This window comes from Cricetulus griseus, chromosome 4, assembly GCF_003668045.3.
Source record: "Cricetulus griseus strain 17A/GY chromosome 4, alternate assembly CriGri-PICRH-1.0, whole genome shotgun sequence".
NCBI lineage: Eukaryota > Metazoa > Chordata > Mammalia > Rodentia > Cricetidae > Cricetulus > Cricetulus griseus.
The window spans coordinates 110,267,703-110,285,622 of NC_048597.1; the positions used below are offsets into that span (position 1 = coordinate 110,267,703).

The window sequence follows — 17,920 nt, forward strand, 5'->3', positions numbered from 1 at the left end:
TAGACATTTACTTGAGCAAAATCAAAACATGCATCCAGAAAAACGTTTTTAGGGGAGTCCTTCTCATAATAATTGCAATTGGAAATGACCCAACCATTCTTCAGCAGGGAAATGAAAACAAATAGTCACCTTGTATTCCCACAATGAAATCTTTATTTCTCAACAATTCGAAGAATGAGCCACCTAGGGACTGTGGAGATTGTTCAGATTGTCAAGCAAGTCTGGGGACCTGAGTTCAATCCCTTAAACCCACATAAATGTGGGAGGAGAGAACTGTCTCTACAAATTTGTACATACATAATCACACAATGATAATAATAAATTAAACCACAGCAAAAAGGATGAAGTTGGGTGTATGGTGTACCCCTTTAATCCTAGCACTCAGGAAGCAGAGGCAGGTAGATTTCTGTGCATTTGAGGCCGGCCTCACCTACAAAGTGAGTGCCTGTCTGAGAGAGAGAGAGAGAGAGAGAGAGAGAGAGAGAGAGAGAGAGAGAGAGAGAGAGAGAGAGAACACTGTTGGTTCACACAGCAATGACATGGAAGGATCTCAGAAACTCTACTTTAGTTGAATGTGGCTAGGCACAATACAGTCTAAACACTCTGACACCATTTTCATAGAGTTTGGCATCTTCTCCACCCACCAGTGGCACACAGTATCAGAACACTGCAGCCTAGACAGAAGGGTCTGGGGAAGCAGAAAGAACTGATGAGCCAAGGGAGCTCTTCCCAGGCAGATTATGTTCAATGTCACTTTGGGAGATGATTGTAGAAGTTTATGCAAATGGGGGAACCTTCCACTTAAGACTGACAGTCACATGGTTTTATTATATTAAATTATGCCTTCATAAAAATACATATAGGATAGGAAAATGACTATAATGGATTTAAACACATAAAAAGTATACTTAAAAATTTTTGACACCATACTACCAGGGAAATAAAATGACCTCTTTGGTCAACTTTGGAAGTTGCCATGGCACCAATATCTTTCTAAAAATGTTTAAATATAAAGAAGGAACTAGCATTTACCAAGCTTTTTTGGCTTGAAGTGTGTGTTTCAGCTCCCTAACAACTGAAGAGGAAAGCTTTCTAATGAAGAGTTACAGCTTAGAAATGCAGAATGGATGCAGATTGTTAAAGCAGAAAGCCACCATTTCCCAGGCACTAATGAAATAATGGATGCAGGGGAAGATGCTGGCACTGCTGACACCGTTGATTAGATGAAAGTTTGATGGGGAATTTTATAATGGATCAGTCAAGCTGACAACACCGGAGTCCAGCATTGATTCTTAACAGGACAACAGGGATTTTGCTAGCTCTACTAATGTGTGTGGCAGAAAGAGCACAGTACCATCTACGGTTTGCTGGCAAGGGAGGGACGAAGGGAGGGAAGGGGAGAGAGAGAGAGAGGAAGAAACAGAAGAAGTGAAGAAAGGAGGGAGGAAGGAAGAGAGGAAATGAAGGGAGAAATGGGAAGAAAGGAGGATGAGAGAAGAGTAAGAAAGGAAGGCAGGAGGTAGAGTAAAAAGGAACAGAGGGTATAAGAAGGAGAGAAAGATGGAGGGAGAGAAGAACAAGAGAAAGAAGGCAGGAACAAAGAACTATGGTAGTCTGAATAAGAATGCCCCCTGCCCAGGCTCACACTTAGTTGGTTCTCTCAAGGAGAGGCTCACTACTTCCGAAGGATTAGGAGGTGTGGCTTGTTGGGGTAGGTGTGGCCTTATTGAAGGAAGTTTGTCAGTAGGGGTGGTGAGTATGTATTTGGGGAGTCCACAAAAATAAAGGGAAGTCAGGTATTTATTGGGGAATCACTCACAAATGACAAAGCAAGGTAGAGAACTGCCGAGGTCTTCTGCCCTCAGCCTCTGGATGCTGCCATCCACCTTCCAACCACAACCTAAGAGAGCCGGAGCTCGCTCCCAGCCCACAAGCAGCCCCTGAGTCCCGCCCTGAAGGGGCTGGTCCCTCAAAGACTATTGGCTGAAAGAATTCCCTCAACAGGGTGGGCTTTGAGATTTCAAAACCCAAAGCCAGGCCCAGTATCTGTCTTCCTGCAGCCTGTGGATCAAGCCTGTTCAACTCTCAGTTCCTTCTCCAGCACCATGTCTGCCTGTGTGCTGCCATGCCCCCTGCCATGATGATAATGAACGAAACACTGAAACTGTAAGCCAGTTCCAATTAAATGCTTTCTCTTAAAGAGTTGCTGTGCTCATGCTGTCTCTTCACAGCAATAGCAGAGAGACTAGGACAAGAACAAAGTGAGAAAGGGAGGGAAGAAGGAGACATGGATGCAGATAGAAGCAAAGGAATCAAATAGAAAGGGAGGGAGGGAGAGATGGAAAGAATGACCAGAATCAGCTTTCTGCATCTAAGTACTTGGGATATGAGTCAGGGGTAGAGGTTTTATGGTTGATTTCTGGCATATAAAGAAGATGGAGAAGCAGAAACAGAAGCAGCAAGCAAACACCTTTCTGTATCTTCTTAGGATTTACAGACCGTAGAGATTAGAGTCACCAGTTAAATGTACCAAGGGGAATGGATTTATCCAAATCCAGATTGTGCAAAACTTCATGAGACAAATGTCTGCTTCTTTAAAAACAGAAAGATAAATGGAGCTGAAGAGATGACTCAGTGGATAAACAGAGAATCCAAGATTCATTCCCAGCATGCATGTTGGTATCTTACAACTAACTATAACTCCAACTCCAGGGGTCCTAATGCCCTCTTCTGGCCTCCACAGTCACCTGCACTCATATGTATGTTTCCCCACACAAACACATGATTAAAAATAACAAAATAAGTCTTCAAAAAATGAACAATATGTAATGATATGGGGAAGAGATTGAAAGATACTTAAGAGACATCAAGGAAGTGTGATGTGTAGGCAGACCTTGTTTGAAATCTTATTTGAACAAAGCAAGTGATAAAACCATGTGCTTTTTGAGAAAATGTGACAGCATTTTGGGAAATATTTTTGTGAAAATGTGAATATTAAATTTTGTTAAGTGTCATGTTACATCAAGTCTATTATGTTTTAAGAAAGTCTTTATATGTTCACAGACAGCCAAAAGTAGTTTTAGGTTCATGTCTGGGAATTTGCTTTTAAAACACCAAGAAGTTACTAGAAAAGAAGATTCCAAACACATAGCTGCAGTGATATATTATTTATAATTTACTAAAGCTTGACTTAGATTCAGAAAGCAAAGTCAGCTACAAGCCATAGAAGCCACACACCTTTAATCCCAGCAGTCAGAAACTAGGAGGTGATGGTACACATCTTCAATCCTAGGATTCAGGAATAAGAGGTAGATTGATCCTTGTGAGTCCAAGGCCACCCAGATCTATACAAGAGTGAATCAGTCTGAAATAGAATTATAGCTCACACCTTAAATCCCAACATTAGGGAAGTATATAAAACAGAAGCAAAGTATCAGAGAGGCATTCATTCTCCAGACACACTGAGGAGAGATTACAGTCTGAGGCTTGGTGAGAGCTCATGGAGACAAGACCAGTCCATTCAGCATGAGGTAGAGGTAAGAAGGTAGTGGCCAGCTGCTTTGCTTTTCTGATATTCAGCTTGAAGCTTGAACCCCAATATCAGTCTCTGGGTCATTTATTTATTCATGTTACACATAGCAAAATGTTGACATTCATTTAACTTGAGTAATTCATGCATTTGGATTCATTATATTTTTCTATTTTTTTAGTGTGTTTAAAAATTCCCTAAGGAACTGTTGAATTAAAAGAAAGGAGATGTCACAGTGGGTAAGAGCCCTGGTAACTCTTCTAAAGGACCTGAGTTAAATTCCCAGCACCGACATGGCAGCTCACAACTATCTGTAACGCCAGTTCCAGTGGATCTGACTCCCTCACACAGACATACATGCAGGCCAAATACTAACACACATAGAAATTAAATGAATAAATAAATAAGATTACTAAAAAAAGGAAGGGAGGGAGGGAGAGAGGGAAGAAATGTCCTGGTGGTGGTGGCCCATGCCTTTAATGCCAACACTTGGGAAGCAGAGACAGTTGGATTTCTGTGAATTTGAGGACAGCCTGGCCTTCAGGGGGAGTTCTAGGACAGCCAAGGCTACACAGAGAAACTTGGTCTTGAAAAACCAAAACAAAAATAAAAAGGGAAGAAAAAGTAGAGAAAAAAGAAAGAAAAAAAGGAAATGAACTCAAATATAAATTCTTCATTTCATAATTTATCTTGAAGGGGTAGAAGAAAATTAACTAACAAAGTAATCTAGATTCACTTAATCAGTCAGGGTATATAGAATATCCAACTGGTATAGAATTCAACTTTAGGGGCCAGTGTGAGGGTTTAGTAGTTAGAGGTACTTGCTGCCAAGGCTGATGACCTTAGTTCTTAGTTTGATCTCTGGGACCCATGTAATAGAGAACCAACTCCTGTAAGTTGTCTTCTAACCTGTACACATACACACGCACACACACACAAAACACACATATATGGTGGTTTGAATATGAATTCTCTACCTAATGTCCATGAGATTGAACCCTGAGTCCCTAGCTGGTGGTGGTGTTTGAGAGCAAAATCAGACAGGAAACATCCATTTTTTGGTAGTCTGAAAGTGACTGTTTCTCTCTGTCTCCACTTAGGGACAGCTGCAGGACAAGGCTCAGTGATATTCCCATATTGTAGGTGTTCAGGATACTATTAGACCTTTTCTCTGGAAACTAACAAATACATCAGGAAAATCAATTAACATCTGATTTCACCTAATTTAAAAGTAATTTCTGTCTTCTTTCCTTGGAGATCTTTTCTCTCTTAAGATACGGATATTTGGGCTGGTGAGATGGTTCATTCAGTAGGTAAAAGCTTGCGTCCAAGCCTAACAAACCGAGTTCCATTCCCAGAATCCCATGGGGTGGAAGGAGAGAACCAACTCCTGTAAGTTGCCCTCTAACCTCTACACACACACACACACACACACACACACACACACACACACACACACACATATACACGTTTACAAATGTATACACACACATGTACACACACAATATAATAAGAAGAGGATTGAGATGCTATTGTCATATGCTCTGTCAGTAGTTTCTGATTAACATTACCCAGAGAAACACCATTTCCTTTTCCAGTCCTGGGTGGTTTGTGGCTCTGGTTGCCTCTGACCCTGTCATTCCTTGGATTGTTTTGGTCTCAAGCAGCTGGCTGCTTTCACGAAAGTTTCTTTAGCTTTCTGAACCATAGGAAGACTTCCTGTTCTGAGGCCTCTTACACACTGCGGATGGGATTAAGAGGGAACAGAAGATTTCACAGGATTCTTAGAAAAATCTCAGAAGGACCTGTCTCCTGGTGAAAAAAAATGCCAAGTAAAGACAGTGCTCACTTACCAAACACTTCTGTAAAGTGTAGAATGCATAGCAAGTCAGACATCAAAACACCCAACTGGCCTGGGGATTCTATGCTGTTTTTCTTTTTAAAATGAATTTATTTATTTCTGGGGTATGCATATGCCACGGCACACATGTGGTGGTCAGAGAACAACCTGTGGGAACTAGTCTGTGTGGATTCTATCGGGTGGATTCTGGAGGTTGTCAGGCTCAGTGGAATACACCTTTAACCACTGTGCCATTTTGTCAGCCCTCTATGTCATTTTTATAAGTGAAATTATATACATAATTGAATGTTTACAATGAGTGAAAATTGCATTTGTGTATAGGTAAGAAGCTCTCCACTACTTTCCCCTTCCTCCCCTCTCTCTGCCTCTCTTTTTTCTTCTTTTCTTTCTCCTTCCTTTCCCTATTTCTCCATTTCTTTCCTTTCTGTTTTGTGCCCTTTCTTTTTTCCAACACAAGCTCTCCCTATAGCCTAGGCTTCCCTTGAACTCATAATATCCTCAGCCCAGCCTTCCAAGTGCCAGGATAACAGGCATGCTCTACCAGACCTGGTTGAATGGGAATCAATTTCTTAATAGTTCATTTATTATTTAGCCAGTTTTTGCTCCAGGCTGTGTAAATCAGGAATATAACCTATAAAATAAAGCAATGTGCATACATTTTCTTCACTTAAAAGGAAGCCCTTGCATATTACCTACTTGTTGTTGTGATGAAATACCTGACATAAGCTTGGCTAACAGCTTGAGGATTAGGGTTCAAATCCCCAGAAACCCATGTAAATGCCAGGTGGGCATGGTGAACCATCTGTAATTCCAGCCAGGGAAGGAGGAAGCAGAGGATCCAGGGAGCAATCTATCGAGCAAAACTAGTCATATTGGTGAGCTCTAGGTTTGATTGGGAGATCCTGCCTCTATGAATAAGGTGATAGAAGATGACTCCATGAACCTGGGGCCTCTATGTACACATGCATATAAAAACATGCATACTACACAATGTACTGCATGAAAAGTGGATAAAGACTTGAATTTAAGAAAGGAAATATGTATTTGTTTATTTATGTATCTCTATGTATGTCCATTACACATACACACACACACACACACACCAAAAAGAGGTTAATGATTGGCAGTAAACTTGCCTGGCATACAAAGGTCCTGGGTTCCATCCTGAGTGCCACAAACAAGCAAAACTCTCTTAATTTTCTAAGACAATGTTTCTCAACCCATGAGTCATGATCCCCTTGAGGGCTAAATGACCCTTTTACAGGGGTTGCCTAAGACCATCAGAAAACACAGATGATTTATTACAGTAACAAAATACAGTTATGAAGTAGCAATGAAAATAATGTTATTGTTGGGGGTCATCACAACATGAGGAACTGTATTAAAGGGGTCACAGCATCAGGAAGGTTGAGAACCACTGATCTAAGAGATCAGATCTTAAATTCATCTCTCCCTAGCAGCAACTACATAGGTGCATGTATGTTAATTAGCTCGATAGTACTGACCATTTCACACTGTACATCTATCAAAAAATCACAAACTGAATATGTTTCATACATCAAGAATAGCCCAGCAAAACTGTTCAATAAATCTATGAGTCAGAAGAAAAGGGGAAAGAGGAAAGGAAACATGTCTGTGAGGGTGGGCAGAGGAGCATCACTCTAATGAACTTTAGCTACAGGCTTTGCTGTCATTGAACAGCCTGAATTGCCTCAAATATGCTGGGTCCCTCTTGTCTTTGGTGACCCCTCTAGCCACACATCTACTTCTGCAAGGACAGTGGTTCACTCCCAACCCCACACTTTCTCTCCTGACACCCTTCATTGGCACTATTATCAGTATATAGAAATGTTCAAATCATTCTTGCCTTCAAGGAAAAATGAAGAGGTGTTGAGGACATGGATCAGTAGGCAAGACCACTTGTGCAGGCATGAAGGCCTGAGTTCAAATCCTTAGTACCTGTGTAGAAAGCTGGCCATTGTTGTAATCCCAGCATTACATGGAGCAAAGACAGGAGAACTGCTGGGGCTTGTGGGCCTAGTCTAGTTATAGCTTCAGTGAGGGACCCTGTCTCAAGGGAATAAGGTAGAGAGTTTCTCTTTCAGCTGCTGTGACAAATACCTTGACCAAAATCAATATTGAGAAGTAAGGGCTTATTTGGTTTACAATTCCAGGTTAAACAGCCCATTATTTGGGGGAGGTCAAGTCAAGAACTTAAATATCTGGTCACATCACATCGACAGTCAAGAGCAGAGAGAGGGCAAATACACCCTTCCTTCCTTGCTTACTTTAAGTTCTCTTATACTGTTAAGGATCACTTTTCTAAGGAATAGTGCCTCCCACAATGGACTGGGTCTTTCTTCATCAACAACTGGAAACAATCCTCTACAGACAAGCCCACAGGCCAACTTTACCTAGAAAATTCATCACGAAGACTCTTCCCAGGTGATTCTAGGTTATGTCAAGTTGACAACTAAAATTACACCATAACACCATCAAAGTACTCAGGATAGAAATTTCAATTCAAGAGACTACTTAGTTTCAAGAAGAAAGTAAATGCAAAAAGCACCAGATTCTCTACTTAACTTCCAGAACAGGTCACTAAGGCATGCAATACACTGGTCAGTCTTTAGAGAGGGAACGTTTACGTCATCCACACATGAGAAGTGTTGATGTCTCTGCTTAAATATCCCCACTGGGATGGACTGGGATAAACAAATGTTGCTTGATAGGTATAAGAAACTTTGAACACACTCCCAGGATGAAGTTCACATCACAAATCAAGAGGAAGGGATGCCAAATTACACACCTTGATTCCGAGTTCAATATTCTCTCCTCCGTACACATCCATCCCAGGGTCCAGCAGACCAATTTCACCAAAGAATTTCCTGTTGACCACAAATGAGCAGCCAATCATGGCTGGTGTCCTATGGGAGAGAGAAAGAAGCAAGATTGTCAACATGTAGGCAGGTGATATCTTCTTTTGCAGACACTTATCATAAGGTGTACAGGGATTTCTGCCCCAGTCCTTTTTGAGTTCTCAGTTTCCCCAGTCCCCATCTCTTCATAAGGCTGCTTTTTAGCTGCAGAAGAACAGGGAGTGTAATGGCATCTAAGGATAGCCCAGATCCCTGATAAACAGGGCAAAGGCTGGTCTCATGCATGGCATGGTGTCTACCACATGGGAAGTGGTTCTCAATGCATTCCCAGGACAGTAGAGTGACTCTACAGAAGTCCAAAGGATGTCTCAATGAATTTCAGTGTGAGCAGTGACTTTAATCTGCTCTACCCCAGGAAGCAGAAGGGACTGATTGAACTTGAAGCATGAAGGCAAATCAAAGAATATGTGATAGTTAATCTTCAATGTTAACTTGCTGGGTTTGGAATCACCTAGGAGACACACCCATGGTTGTGCTTCCAAGGGTGTTTCTGGAGAGGCTCAACTGAGGAGGAAAGGACCTGTCCTTCACAAGTAGAGGGTGGTACCATCCCATGGACTGGTGCTCTGAACTGAATAAAAAGGAGAGGGCAAAGTGAGCAGGAGCATTCATCTCTATCTGCTTCCTGACTGTGTGTCCAGGAGCCTCAGACTCCCAATGCCATGATGGACTGTATGCCCTCAAACTGTGAGCCAAAATAAACCCTTCTTTTCCTAAGTCACTTTCATCAGGAATTTCATCATAGCAATGGGAAAAATAATTAGCATAGAGTCCAAAATCCAAAGGATCCAGTAACCAGGTTCTGTCTGGAGACCCTAGACCTGGAAGACTCATAGAGGAAGGTATTTATATCTATGGGTATCTGAGACACCACTCCAGAAAAGCTGTTATGTACTCTAGATGCCTCCTCACTGGAATAAGACTAAGGAAAGTCTCCAGACATGTGTGAGTCCTCAGGAGACCATAGGAAGCCTATCTTGTCCTCTGCATCCTGGGTACTTCATCAGAACTTAGCAACAAGGGCTGGGAAGTTGACCCTGATGGAGAGCAAAGAGTCACACTATTGCTGGTAGTATCTTGTGAAGAGGTTGTGGTTGAAATCTGCTACAGTGTCAATGAGTCTGACAGAGACTGTGGGAAGGAGAGGCTGAAAGGAGACCTAGAATGTGGCCCCAGGGTGCAGGATCACTTTGAAACAAATGTAAACCCAGGGATCTGGGGGGTACCTCACAATGCTAGGAACAGGTGAGATTCCTAGCCAAACATTGAGACTAACTGGTAAAAGATGTGGAGAATCACTATGTCGAGCTCGGCATAGTGGTGTATACAGCTATAATCCTAGCAGGGTGGAGGTGGAGGCAGAAGTGTTGTGAACTCAAGGTTAGCCTGGGATACAGAGTGAGTAGTGAAGGCAAGTCTTCACTATGCCTCATTCAAGACCAGCCTGAGCTGCATAATGAGTACAGGGTTAACCTTGGCCACATAGTGACTTCAAAGATCACTTGGGCTACACGGTGAACTTAAGGTCAGTCTAGGGCACATCATATGTTCAAGGCCTATCTAGGGTACATAGCTACATAGTTAATTCACATCCAGCCTAGGCTACTTTAATGAGTTCAGGCTGAGTCAGCCAGCCTTGCTGGTAAGTTCAGGGCATAACTGCTTGCTATTCTGGGTTGATCTGACTGGACTTAAAATGATCAGCTGTCCTTTGCCTGGCAAGAAGCTGCTGCTTGACACAATGAGACCTGCTGTGCCTCATCCTCACCATTGCTGAACTGAGAACAAAGTGTGGCCTCACTTCCACTGTAGGCATCCATGCCACCTGTTCAGCCACATGAGCGGTAGTCCATAACACTCTGGGGACGATGGGGTTCTTGAATGCCTGCTTACAGCCTCATTTTTCAAACTCAACTGCAATTACTACCATTAGCACAAACATTCCAACTCAAAATCATTCAAAAATGATAATCATATTAAGAGGATCTGCCAATGTCCTAATAGCTCCATTACAGAGATGAAGAACAGAAATTAAAAACAATCAGTTTTATTGTTGCTATTACACAAAATATATGCATCACACATAACCAGCCCAGCTGACAGAGAGAGAGGAGGGAAGGAAGAGAGAGTCAGCCAGCAAGGGGTGGTAGCCATGAGAATTCCCATTCAGAGGTACAAAGCTTTCTGGGTTTCCATGCTGACCCTTTTCACAGGTTTGACCAAGAGCCTGCCACTGTTTGCTTCCACGTCTTCTATGGTTTGAATCTAAAATATCCCCCATGGGCTGTTTGAGAGGACCTTTAGGGGGTGGTATCTAGTTGAAGGAAGAAGGTCACTAAAGGGGTGAGCTTTCAAAGTCATACCTCAAACCCTACTTCCAGCTTCTGCTGGTCCACTATGATGTAAGAGTGTCCATCACAAACTCCCACCATGAACTCCTCCATGTTTTCCCAAACATGATAGATGGAATGAAACCTTCTAAGACATGGGCCAAAGGGTCATCTTTAAGCCAAGATGAATAATGTTGATTATTAACTTGAAGGGATCTGGAATCACTTTGGAGACAATCCTCTGGGCATATCTGTGAGGGAGTTTCTAGGTTAGGTTCTCTGAGGTGTTGTCTTAGTCAGGGTTTCTATGGCCGTGAAGAGACACCATGACCATGGCAACTCTTATAAAGAAAAACATTTAATTGGGGGGGCTTATAGTTTCAGAGGCTTAGTCCATTATCACCATACTGGGGCATGGCAGTGTGCAGGCAGACATGGTGCTGGAGAAGAAGATGAGAATGGAGAAGGAGCTATGTCATGATCCACAGGCAACAGGAAGTGAACTGAACCTGGCATAACTTGAGCATAGGAGACCTCAAAGCTCACTCTCATAGTGACACATGTCCTCCAAAAAGGCCATACCTACTTCAACAAAGCCACATCTCCTAATAGATCCACTCCCTATGAGCTTATGAAGGCCAATTTTATTCAAACTACCACAGGTGGGAAGACCCTCCCTGAATATAGGTGTCTGGCTTGGACACCTCTTTCAGATGACTTTAGGGTTTAGTTAAAATAGATAGTTAGGATGTGACATAGGCAGATTGTTGTATCTTCTTATATTTCACCTTTATGATTGTTAATTTTGGATACTTTACTCTGTTAAGTTTTAATCCTCTTTTAGACAAAAAGGGGAATTGTAGGGGATGCTGTAGCCACGCCCTGCCAGGACATGGTCAAGGTGATGTAAAGTGAGGGACATTTATATGGTGGGCTGCTTTCGTTTTCGGTTTCACCTTCGGCTTGCTGTACAAACTGCTGCCGCACCAGCTGGCTAGGTCATTCTGTAAGTAAGGCTTTTCCCTATTAAAATCCCTTGTATTTTTACCTGGCTCTGTATTGGTAATTTCCCACAATAAATAGGCTGGGGTCCTGGACTAAATTTGAATGCAATGTGACCTCCAATTTCTGCTGCTTTAACTTCCATACCATGGTAGACTATATCCATTCAAACTATGAGACAAAAATAAACCTTTTAATTGCTTTTGTCTAGTATTTTGTCATAGCAATGAGGTAAGTAACCAATACACACCTATAGTACACAGCTGGAAGAGACTTCTTAGTGGAGTTCTTACCTAGAATCCCCTAGTGAGGTGCTGGAGATGTAGGTTAGTGGTAGATTACCCACCTAGAATTCCCCAATGTGGAGTTATGGGACTGTGTCAGCAGCAGTAGAGCTCCTGTTTAGAATCCCCCAGTGAAGGGCTGGTGGCATGGCCAAGTGGTGGCACACTTATTTATCTATGTAAGGCCCTGGTTTCAATCCATAGCATCTTCGAAGATGTTGTTATTTTGGTGCTGGGAATGGAATCCAGGTCCTGCAGAGGCTGAGGATATGCTTTGCAACTAACATGCAGGGGCAGGCTTATTTCACTCAGCATGTTCTCAAGACGGGTCCATGGTATTAGAATTCCCTCTTCTCTGCTAGTGGTTGTGACACATGCCTTTAATCCCAGCACTCAGGAGGCAGAGGCAGGCAAATCTCTGTTCTCAGGGGGATTCAGGTCCTCATGACCTCATGCTTAAACAATAAGTATTTTACCAAGTAAACAATCTTTACAGAGTCCCATTTCCTTTCTTTTTTAAAAAAAATCATTTTTATTTATTTTTATTATGTAAGTGTTTTGACCACATGTATGTTTGTACAACATATGTGTGGCTGAATCCTACAGAAGCCAGAAGAGAGCATCAGATCCCCTAAAACTGGAATTATGCATCGCCCCAACCTGCCACGGGGTGGGGTGGGGTGGGGTGGGTGGGTGGAGGGGTGCTGGTGGTGCTGGTGGTGTTGGGAATTGAATTCAGGTCTTCTGTAAGAACAGTAAGTGCACCGAAAAGCAAGCAAACTAACTAACAACAACAAAAAGCCGGGCGTTGGTGGTGCACGCCTTTAATCCCAGCACTCAGAAGACAGAGGTAGGCGAATCTCTGTGAGTTCGAGGCCACCCTGGTCTACACAGTGACTGCTAGGGTAGGCTCCAAAGCTATATTGAGAAATCCTGTCTTGAAACACTAAAAACAACAACAACAACAACAACAACAAAAACCAACCAAACAAAAGACCCAGCAAGTGCTTTTAACTGATGAGCTGTCTCTCCAGCCCTTCACCTTGTTTTTTGTTTGTTTGTTTGTTTTTTGTTTTGTTTTGAGACAGGGTCTCTCCCTGTAGCTCACCAAGTAGGCTAAGCCAGCTGGTCAGTGAGTCCAAGGTATCTTCCTGTCTCTACCTTCCCAGTGCTGGGATTACAAGTGCATTCTACCATATGTATCTGGCATTTTAGGTGAGTTATGGACCTTGAACTCAGGCCCTTATACTTACACAGAAAGCAATTTACTGACTGTTCGGGTTAATTCCAAATGTCAGTTTACAGGACCAATGAGCCATCTATCTCTCCAGGCCCCAGAAGCCACTTCTTCAAGGTCCTACTACTTCTCATTACTACTCCCCAGAGAGCAGGCCTTTAAAACTCAGATCTCAGGGAATATTTCAGATGCAAACTTCAGTAGAGGTAATAATAAGAGTTGATCAAGCAATGAGGATCCCAGAGCTACCCAGTGGTGGCAGACTCCCCTCCACTCCTCGGTACATTACTGCCTCCCCAACCAGATAAACTAAAACCAACAGCAGTTAAGAGTACTCCCACTGCATGGACTAAGAGGTCCCATTCTGAAGCTTTTTTGGAAACTTCCGGCTGCTAAACACTAAAAATATCATTTGGGGGAAGGAGTTGGCAGGCTTGGAGAGTCTTAGCTTGCACGGGAGAGTAATTTAATACTCGAAGTTCCATTTGTCTGTGCTACACATATAAATACTGAAAGGGTTAGTGCCCCTGCCTTTTAAAAAAATCAAACTCTGCATCCGGCACACACATATCTCACAGATCGGCCCCAAAGGCCAGAGCTTTGCGGTTCAATGGAGGGAGAGTTTTTTGTTTGTTTGTTTGTTTTGTTTTGTTTTTTTCCCCGCATTTGTTGCTGGGGAGATAATTCACCCTGGAACAACTTTCTCTCAACCAATAGGGGAGCAGGCTGCCTGGGTGTTGAGAGCCTTTGTTTGTGGGGGGATAAAGGTTCATCCCTCTACTCCAGTGTGATTTTTCACAGATGGAGGAAAGAAGAAGAAGAAGAAGAAGAAGAAGAAGAAGAAGAAGAAGAAGAAGAAGAAGAAGAAGAAGAAGAAAAAGAAAAACCCACCGCCAGTGGGGATTGAAGTTGTCAGTTTCCAATCCCTGTTTCCTTGGCTGACTGATTCTGCTCAGGCTTGTTTCATTGAAACAAAGACCATCTTCAACCTCTCCAGTGAGACCTTTCCTAGGAGACATTTTCTCACCATGATACATTTGTTCTTCGCTAATCGCATTTGATTTAGTCTTTGAGGAGCTGATTTGTTGATAAGTCTTTGAAGAGTATTTTTATAAAAACATGGTGTGTGTTCTAAGAAGTGATCTGTTATTCCATTATCAGCTATCAGAACTTCTTATAGCTGTGTGTGTGTGGGTACATGTACATGCAGTTGCCTGCAGCATCCAGCAGAGGGCATCATATCCCGTGGAACTGAAGTAACAGGTGGTTGTGAGCTCCCCTATATGGGTACTGGGAACTGAACTTTGGGCCTCTGGCCAAACAGTACATGTTTGAACTCCAGCATCATCTCTCCAGCCTCAGATGTATATTTTTTTAAGTGTGTGAAAAACTAACTTGTTTTACTGGTATGCATATAAACTTATTTTTTCCAAAACATTTATCCAGCCATGTCTCATCTCAATTGAGTCAGCCAACTTTATGAAACTGGGTGCCAAAATAAACCTGTCCTCTTCGAGGTTGCTTTGCTTGGGTGTTTTGTCACAGTGACAAAAAGCAACTAACTCAACCACAAATTAGGCTCTAAGCTTCCACATATCTACTACAAGCAGAGTCACTGGACTCATTTGTAGCATCTAAAAGATGTTTCTAAGAGAGGTACAACTGGGACTAGGGAGAAGGCTCAGTGAAATGCTCATTTTGCAAGCACATGAACTTAAATTTTATCCCAAGAATTCAGATTAAAAGGAAAAATTTGGTTATGGTGACTTGTGCTTGCAATTCCAGCATCAAGGAGGAAGAAACAGACAGATCCCTAGGGCACAGTGTCTACCCTGCCTGGTTTAATTGGTGAGTTTGCAGCCACTGAGAGATCCTGTCTAAAAAAATATGAACAGCATCTGATGAATGACAACTAAAGTTTACCTCTGCCCGCCACACAGTGCACCTCCCAGACCACACACACACACACACACACACACACACACACACACACACACACACAAAGAGTTGCAATTATTCAATCACTAAGGCACAAGAGATAATGACTTGGTGAAATCTTCAGCAAATACCATGAACTTTACCAACCTTTAGGTATGTAACAGCATAGGCTCTCTGTGCGCCCAAGATGAGAGCAATTGTATTCAAAGTCTGAATAAGGTCTGTGTTAGACTCTGGCTCAGATTGTCCTTGTTCATGCCATTTTTAAGAAAGTGGCTTCAGTAGAATGATACTGCAATATTTTGAAAGGTGTGTGAGGGCTTTTCCTGCATTTGCCTTGCCATATGGAGGCAGCCACAACCTTGAGATGATAAAGACATCAGAGCTGGGATGGAAGGAATTAAAGGAAATTATCTATTGTGACTGCAAAGCCAACATTTGAGACTAATTTTTAAAACAGCAGTCTCAGTAGGGCCTCAAGTGCTTGAGCCAGGCACCAGAGAAAGAAATATTTTATAAATCCTCCAAATCCTCTTTACAGATCAAAGATGGCTACCACGTGAAGTCACAGGAAGGGGGCTATGACCCAGCAGTGGGTGTCAGTACTGGCTTAACTTAGGATAGCATGGGAAAGTTTGGTTTATTGCTATTGTTTTAATGTATCTGTATTTCTGTGTACAAATACATGTGTGCACACATACAAATACATGTGTATGGAGATTAGAGAACAATATTCTCTAGTGTCATTTCTCAGAAATACAATCTACCTCCTTTGAGATAAGTTTATTTACTTGCCCAAGTATGCTGGGCTGAATGGCCAGTAAGTCCCAGAGATCCACCCATCTATACCTTCCCAGAGCCTTGCTTGGCTATTTATATGGGTTCTGGGGACTGAACTTGGGCCCTGTGTTTTCACAATGTCTTGGTTAGTTTTAAAAGTCAACTTGATATAGTCTAGAGTCATTTGAGATGAGAGCTTCAACCAAAGAGTTGCCCAGATCATACTAGCCTGTTGTTAGCCATGTCTGTAGGGGATTGTCTTGATGATTAATTGATGTAGGAAGGCACTGTCTACTGCAGGTGGCACCATTCCCTAGACAGGTAGTCCTGAACTGTGTAAGAATCTAGCTAATCATGATCCTGAGAGCAAGTCAGCAAGCAGCATTCTTCTAGGCTTTCTGCTGCACTTCCCTAGCTAGAGTGAGTTCCTTATTTTGAGGTAATAATGAGTAGAATAACAATCAGTCCTACCTTCAAGTTCCTCCTTGAGACCCTGCCCCAATTTCCCTCAATGATGGACTATGACTTGGGATTGGAAGCTGAAACAAACTCTTTCCTCCTCTGTGTTGCTTTCATTCAGGGTGTCTTATTGCAGCAACAGAATGAAACCAGAACACATAGCAAGCACTTTGTCTCTAGCCTGTGGAAAGCTTCAAAAGTCACATGTACCCAGGACCACTTCCAGACAATCCGATCCAATGACTCCATACTCAGATTTGATCTGAGGTACAACCTTGGCTGAGAGGCTTAAATATAGGGCACATTTCTAGATCCAACTTCAGGGTTCTTCTTGGAGTGGGAAGGAAGAAGAAAGACACAGCTACTCATCCATGCTGTTCAAATTGGAATTCACAGACAGGGGAGAGGAATCCAGCAAATGAGCTAAAGGACAGGAAGGTGAGAGACAGGATACTTTGTGCCATGCCTTATGGGAGAGGATGGATGCCTTAATCCACGCATGGGAACAGAAATGGTAGAGGGATTGATGCTCAGACAGAAAGTGGATCTTAAATAATGTTCACAGTGCTCGAAGATGAAAAGGTGTTCTGAATGTGCAAGGAAACCTGGAGTTTCTGCATAGCCTTGGGTTAAAGGGAAATGATCAACTCAACAGGGTCAGGAGAAGGATCAGAAAACTGGAGGCAGAGATGGGAGGACATCAACACCAGAGAGGGAGAAAACTGCAGTCATGGGGCTGGAGAGATGGCTCAGTATTGCTCTTTGGAGGTTCTGTTCCCAGCACCCACATCAGGAGACTCACAACCGCCTGTGATTCCAACTTGAGGTGATCTGATGCCCTGTATGAGCTTTGCACACACCCTCTACACAGACACAGACACAGATGCATAATTAATGAAATGAATCTATAAAGAAAAAGCAAATAGAAGTGGAAGGCATGAGGTCAATAAGCAGAAGCCAGGAAGATCCTTGAAGGAAGATCTGTTGTCAAAATACATCTCCCATGGGCATGAGGCAGTAGCAGCTCCCTTTGCTCCTCTGTAATCTTTACTGAAGATGGGAGGGAGGAGAGTGAGGAGCATTGAGAGGGAAGAGTGATGCTTACAGAGAATAGCATGTTTAAACCTGATTTAACTGAGAAATTCTCCCAAAAGTGATCACGTTTCCAATTGGAAGAAAAAAAGGGGCTACCTTGAAAAGCTAGATGAGTTTTCTTTTCCATCATGAGTAAAAATGAGGACTGGAAAGCAAGCTGAATCCAGATGTGGGAAAATAAAGTCACTGCTGTTTTAATATATATATATATATATGTATAATATATATATATATTATACATATATATATATATATTATAATGACTTGGGATTGAAATTGTGCTTTGGGCTTTGGAGAAAGAATAATGGATTGTTGCACTCACAGACAGCAAGGAGACAAGGACACAGGAGTCACTGGGGAGGGGATGTAGCTCAGGGGGTGGAGAACCTGCTGGCCTAGTAAGTCCAAAGCCCTGAGTTTTATTACTAGAGTGAAAGGGAGAGAAGGGAGGAGGGAGAAGAGGAGA

The 17,920-nt window shown here is 42.5% G+C and overlaps 1 protein-coding gene across 1 annotated transcript in view; it reads right to left on the minus strand.

Moving 5' to 3' along the window:
* Galnt17 (polypeptide N-acetylgalactosaminyltransferase 17) overlaps positions 1–17,920 on the minus strand; it is a 390,566-nt gene that overhangs the window by 68,881 nt on the left and 303,765 nt on the right. Inside the window, exon 6 of the mRNA XM_027416099.2 lies at positions 8,200–8,317. Coding sequence (XP_027271900.1) covers positions 8,200–8,317 — 118 coding nt within the window. The remainder of the gene's footprint in view (positions 1–8,199; positions 8,318–17,920) is intronic.